Below are 7,010 nucleotides of genomic sequence, written 5' to 3'. Positions count from 1 at the left end.
CTATTGTAGATATACGATATATGCATATTTCCGTAATAATAATTGTTTCCATATATAAAACGTATATAACTAGTGCATCATCCCTTGTCCTAAAGTTGACAATAAAATGTTTAAATTGATCACTTCTGGCAAATGACTGTTTATCGTCAGAATCTCCATGGCGGCAGCTGCCATTCGTTGAACTTGTGACGTCACAGCCGATTTTAAGTAGAAGTACAGGTGAAAATCGTACACTTTACACGTCAATATCTCGGTATTAGGCTGGCCGAATTTTATATGGCTTTTCACCTTTTTGATTTTGGATCATAATAAAAATTATTCTACATTCATTTCCATTTTCACTCAGGACTCTCGTCTCTGACAACTACCTACATATAACTAAGCAAAAATCTCAGAATCTACGACAGTGTCCACACAGAATGACATCTTTGGTGTACACCGTACCTATTCTCGGCCCCAAGACAAAATCCAGGTTTATAATAAATAATCTATATCTCAAGAACGAAAAATCAAACAAATTTCAAATTTTCTTTAAAAATCCATTGAATTGTTTTCATTGTCTTCCACTTTGAATGAATTCATTACAATCTGACGTTTGAGTGCTGCGCTCCGATATTCAACCCCTCAAAATACATATCGATAATATAAACAGCGACATATAACATACATCCCCGATTTAAACAAATAATTGAATGTGATTTATTTATTCAAAGTGTAAATACATGAAATGTCCGAATTCGTCAGGTCATAGTCTGGTCAATATTTGGCCAATCTTGTTCATCAAACACTTCTTGGAAAGATAAAATATTTCTCTTAAATTCAAGAATGTAGTTGTTATTAAGATCGGTAGCCGCTTGAATATATATATAAATCGGAATTTTAAAAATGAATTCAGTTTACCCTGTGGTCCGAGGTCTTTCTGGATTTCATTTGAAAGCTCATTCGTTAAATCGATGGCAGTGATCTATCCAGGGAGGTTTTATGAGTTGGTTCATAAAATGGATTGTGCGTACAAATAAGTCGAATAACTGACGGGAGGTGACCCGCGACACGATTGTCTCTTCTGTTGGATCTAGATCACAACATTGACTGGAGTTTTACACAGTTTTCACAATGAATCTTATAACCGTCGTCACGCACGGACGTTCTCGTATACCTGTATATTCAGGTACACTATATGTAGCGTGTTTATTAACGAATATACAAAATTAGCATTCTTGATAGTACGAGGTCCCGCTCTGCAATGCCTTATCCATGGAACTTCCCAGCACGTGGTCTACATCGCGTTGGTTGGTTGCATTTGGTTGGATACATGTTTACTGTCACCGATTTTTCCTAATTGTGTTACCGACTACTGTATTTCTACAAGTACATGCCATTGTAATAATACTTTTGTGATGATTTAGATGGTAAACTTTTACTAGTAAACGGGACCAACGACCGGTATTCAGCCCAACCTTGTACGATTTTTAGCCCACCATCATGAGATGGAGGGGTATTCAAATCGCCCTGCGTCCGTGGTCCGTCCGTCCGTCCCTCCGTAAACAATACAAAAGTACTGGATGGATCTTTCTCAAATTTCATATGCAGGTTCCCCTTGGTCCCTAGTTGTGCATTATACCTTTTTTGGACTGATTCGAATTCAAGATGGCCGACAGGTGGTCAGCTTGGATTTTTGATGTAAAAGTTTGTTACTGCTATTTCTTGGAAAGTACTGGATGGATCTTTCTCAAATTTCATATGCAGGTTCCCTTTGGCTCCTAGTTGTGCGTTATACCTTTTTGGACTGATCCGAAATCAAGATGGCTGACAGGCAGCCATCTTGGATTTTGAGAAAAAAATCTTGTTACTGCTATATCTGAGGAAGTACTGGATGGATCCTTCTGATATTTCATAGATATTGGTTTCCCTTGGTCCCTAGTTGTGCATTGTACCTTTTTTGGACTGATTTGAAATCAAGGTGGCCCACAGGCAGCCATTTTGGATGTCGACAGTAATACAGCACAAGCATATTGTCCATTATCCACCTGTAACTGACTGCTATCTAATAATACTTTGGGATCTTTTTCAAATGATATTTGCTAATAGGTGCTTATTAAAAATATCTTGTGCCATCATTGAGTACATTTAATGAAGACCAGTTCATGAACATTTACAACACCTGTAACAAACAAACAAACAAACAAACAAAAAAAAAACCAAATCTTCAAGAACTGAAAACAGATCCTCAAATGGTGGGCGCCAAGATCCCTCTGGGATCTCTTGTTACATTATTGGTACCAAAATGTTCACAAATAAATTACTTAGAGGAAAACATGACGTAAAATACTAAAGACTACAATGATACATGGTTTGCTTACTGTGAATGCAAAACAAGACAGGCGATTTCCCCGAGTCATATTGTCTCCCCGCTTAAATCCAGTCCATTAAGGCTGGTATCCAGTGAAAACGTATAACATTCAGATTCTGGTGACATTTACACATGTAAGCTTAAAACCAAGTCAAAGTTAGAAAATAATCTCAGAAAACAAGACTTTTATTTATATAACTTTTCATCAACTTGAACACACACATGTACAATGAAACAATCTGACAGTAATAGTATTCAAAGAGGGAACATCACTGCTGAATCAGACATGCCAGTATTACTTTCACAAAGCCCTTTATTCTACAAAGTGTACTGTTATAATCCTTTTGAACTGTGCCTTGTCCAAAGAGACTTTTTGTCGCCTCATTCGTAATATTCTGCTTTTCTTTTTAGCGGGAAATCATTGGTTACTTATATCCTTCTCCTTAAAGTTCCTTTCTTATCTTTTGGAAATATAATGTTTTGGTAATTTTATCTTCAACATCAATATGTTGTATTTTGTATATTCCGTAATATTTAAATGAGTCAGATTGTCATTTTTTTCATCTGATATAATGATTTGAAAAAGGGAATACCCTTAAGCATCGAACTCATTATTTGACTGAAATCAGCTGACTGTCTGGCTTGGGGTTGACTTCAGTAAGTGTTTTACTGATGACAGGTGTAGGAGACTAAAGCACGCTGGGTTCTATGTAGGAAAAAAAGGAAGGGGAAAAAAGACAAACAAGGCATTGTGGTCACGTGATTAAGTTATATTGAATGTTAAAGAGTAAACAGCTTTTAAGTTTTCAACTGTCATGAAAAAGAAATCGTGACATCGATGATAGTGAGATTTAACCAGTATCATTTGAGCACTTGGGGGCCAGCTTGTGTCAATATGCAAATCATTCAAATCATTTCCAATGGAAATTAAACAAATCATGCTCAAAAATTGGCTTTTCATATATAAACTATAGTAAATTTTTACTCCTCCCCACGGAGAAATGTGAGACCCCGGGGTCATGAAATTCACAATTTTGGTAAAGCGTCTTAAGGTGCTTCTGCCCATGACGAACATTTTTTAATTCTACCATATCTGTTTGCATAGAAGATTTTTGAAGTTTGAGTAAATCTGACAAATTTTGGCCCTGCCTCCCAGGCCCCTGGGGACAGGGACCATATAATTCACTATTTTGGTTCACATCTTTGGCCAGGGATGGCTTCTGTAAAATTTCATTGATATTAGTTCAGTGTTTTTTTTTTTTAAGTTTAAAAGTTTACGGACATATGACCCCCGATAAATACCAAACTAATGCAAAGTTTATACATCATATATAACGCCTAGATAAGCTATGTTAGCTCAATATTGATTGGCAATGTACGATAAAACATTTTTAATGGATACGAACCTTTGTTTAGACAATTAATTATATTGTTATATTGAAATGTTGTGTCTTACCTTGACCTGTTGTGTTGTTGGTGTTTTACATATCCTCAGCTTGAGGTGGTTTAAAAGGACGATGTACTGTAACGATATGTAGTTTACATACTGTATATCATCTTTATGTAAAAAGTAACAATGTTTGTCTAAAATCTAAAGGTCACAAAATGTGACATCAGTACAAATAAATGATGGTGTTTCCTGTAAGGTAAGAGTTGTTCTGAAGGAAGGTATTTCTTTAGTGTACTCGATGTCGGTTTTGTGGCCTCCTTAAATGATTTACAAGGACTGTTGACTAAAACATCTGTTTTCTTCCATGACTATTTTCAACATATCATCTCAATGATTCCGTAGCACATCAATTTTCCCATGCCAAATCTCTGGATTTCCTAAAAGAAGAAAACAAGTGATTTTTAATTCAAGTTGTATGCACTTCAACATACAGAAATACCAAAAATTCGGTCTCTAATACCAGATTTTATTGCCTAATTTGCACAAATTTTCATAAAATGTTGCTTGGTATATTTTTTCACATTTAAGATACCAAAATATATGAAAATATAAAATCTGTTTTAGAGACTATATATCTAGTCCAGCAGGTATACAGTGGACCAGGTATACATTGGACCAGGTATACAGTGGACCAGGTACACAATCCTGTTTTAGAGACTGTATATTTAGTCCAGCAGGTACACAGTGGACCAGGTACACAGTGGACCAGGTACACAATCCTGTTTTAGAGACTGTATATTTAGTCCAGCAGGTATACAGTGGACCAGGTATACAGTGGACCAGGTACACAATCCTGTTTTAGAGACTGTATATTTAGTCCAGCAGGTACACAGTGGACCAGGTATACAGTAGACCAGGTACACAGTGGACCAGGTACACAATCCTGTTTTAGAGACTGTATATTTAGTCCAGCAGGTACACAGTGGACACACAGTGGACCAGGTATACAGTGGACCAGGTACACAATCCTGTTTTAGAGACTGTATATTTAGTCCAGCAGGTACACAATGGACCAGGTACACAGTGGACCAGGTACACAATCCTGTTTTAGAGACTGTATATTTAGTCCTGCAGGTACACAGTGGACCAGGTATACAGTGGACCAGGTACACAACCCTGTTTTAGAGACTGTATATTTACTCCAGCAGGTACACAATGGACCAGGTACACAATCCTGTTTTAGAGACTGTATATTTAGTTCAGCAAGTACACAGGGGGTGTTCCCAGTTTGCCAACACCAATGATCTGGTATGTTATTTTAAGGGATTAAAGTCAGTTTCTAAATTACGGGTTACCTGTAGAATGTGGGAGATACTTAGTGGGCAAACATTTTGACTATAGACTTATACAGTGGTTATTGTAGGCTAATATATTTGGTTAATTTTAGAAATTGTACATTTACATTAATTCTATTTAGTATTTTATAAGAATGATATATTTATTTATTGTATTTCCTATAACCTTGTTTATTTACAATAATTGTATTTAGTATTTCATATGATGGATATAGATAAGGTATTGTATTGAACAAATGTGTTATTGTATCATTATTACCATCTACTGTGACGGAACATTCTACACCTGCCCAAAACTCTTCTACCAGATTTACTCAATACACGCACAGATAGACGGACACATGTATCCTTTGGTCTTGGCTCTACTACCAGGAAAGACACAGGAGATCTACACCAGATTTTTCACTTTGTTGAAAACGACCATGGCCGACGTCAACCTCCCACGCAACCCGACGACTGCATTCCTGGACTTCGAGATAGCTGCCCACAACGCCCTTCGACGAGTCTTCCCTGCAGTCAACATCCGCGGATGCTTTTTCTACTACACCCAGTGTATTTGGAAGAACGCCCAGACCAACGGCCTAAAGATACCCTACCAAGAAAACGACGACATCAACCGCCTTTTGAGATTGGCAGCAGTACTACCCCTGATACCACTGGACCGCGTCGAGGATGTTTGGTTCAACGCCCTGGAGGAACTGGAGGATGCTGAAGTACCGTGTGACACAACCCGCTTCACTGATCACGTCGTCACTCACTGGATAGAAGGAAACAAATGCATGTGGAACCATCACGACACAGAAGGACCCAGAACCACCAACCACCTGGAAGCCTGGCACGGGAAGCTGGAGAAGAACCAACACTCCCACCCGAACATCTACACACTGATCCGGATATTTTAGGAGATACAGGCAGTCAACGAGATTACCAGGATACAGCGTAGCGCAGGAGAATCTTACAGACCATGGACCAAGAAATACCGGACCATTGAACACAACTCGCACAGCTGAAAGAACGTCTTCACAACAACACAATGGACCTGATAGATTACGCCAACGCAGCTTCTCACCTTGTTCATCTCGGCGACGAATAAGTGTTATCAAGTGACTCTGTGTACTAAAAGTGTGATACTTCAAAGTATGATAATTTAATAACTTTGAATGCTATTTTGTGTTACATGTTTATTATACAATTACATTAATGATATTAGTGCTATTTGTATTTATCATTCGCAATATTAGTCATTTCTTATGTTAATTAATATTGGTAGTGCTACTTAATTCACTTATATATATGTTTATTTAAAATGTAAGTATATATTATGAATGTATAAGATTTTGATGAAATTAAAAATATTTTTTAAACTGTATTAATTTCTTTTATTTTAAGAAACTAAAGTTCTATATACATATGTATATCATCTTTTTACTACATATTAATTTGAAAATAATAATATGTTATATACAGGTAAATTTATCTGTACATGTAATTTTTTACAGGTAAAAGGTGGCACTTTTATAAAACAATCTATAATTGTTTTTCCTTTGTTCTCCATTTTCATTCATCTAACAGGTGTTGGCAAATTGGCACACAATCGTACACAGTGGACCAGGTACACAATGCCTAAAGCTGAAAGTGACCAAGCGTGTACCTGAGGTAAGCAATATTGAACATAAAGGTAACAGGATAATTATATAGTGTCACGACACAACTTGTGACACTGAATATAGTAAGCCAGTAGCAATACATACCATCAAAACTGTCATCCTAAACTACTAATTCTTACAATGTTATTTCCAGTGGGAAATAACCAACGTTATGATCAAAATACAATTTTTCTATGAAAATTACAGTAAAGTCTAAAAACAATATTCCTCCCCAGGAAGAAGTGTGAGACTCATTTTGGTAATTAAAG

The 7,010-nt window shown here is 36.7% G+C and overlaps 1 protein-coding gene across 1 annotated transcript; it reads left to right on the top strand.

Moving 5' to 3' along the window:
• The first annotated feature begins 5,517 nt into the window (after window positions 1–5,517).
• On the top strand, window positions 5,518–5,997 carry LOC132559403 (uncharacterized). The gene has a single exon (XM_060224015.1). It carries the CDS (start codon window positions 5,518–5,520, stop codon window positions 5,995–5,997), a length of 480 nt encoding a protein of 159 aa, XP_060079998.1.
• The last annotated feature ends 1,013 nt before the right edge of the window (window positions 5,998–7,010 follow it).

The sequence above is a fragment of the Ylistrum balloti genome, unplaced genomic scaffold, assembly GCF_031769215.1.
Source record: "Ylistrum balloti isolate Yb309-2 unplaced genomic scaffold, AGI_CSIRO_Ybal_v1 Utg370906, whole genome shotgun sequence".
Lineage (NCBI taxonomy): Eukaryota > Metazoa > Mollusca > Bivalvia > Pectinida > Pectinidae > Ylistrum > Ylistrum balloti.
Note: the sequence above shows the minus strand (reverse complement) of the source record. Positions and strands in the feature narration are given on the sequence as shown.

Excerpts from the sequence above, each read along its gene's own strand:
- LOC132559403 (XM_060224015.1), top strand. The coding sequence starts at position 5,518 with ATGGCCGACGTCAACCTCCCACGCAACCCGACGACTGCATTCCTGGAC.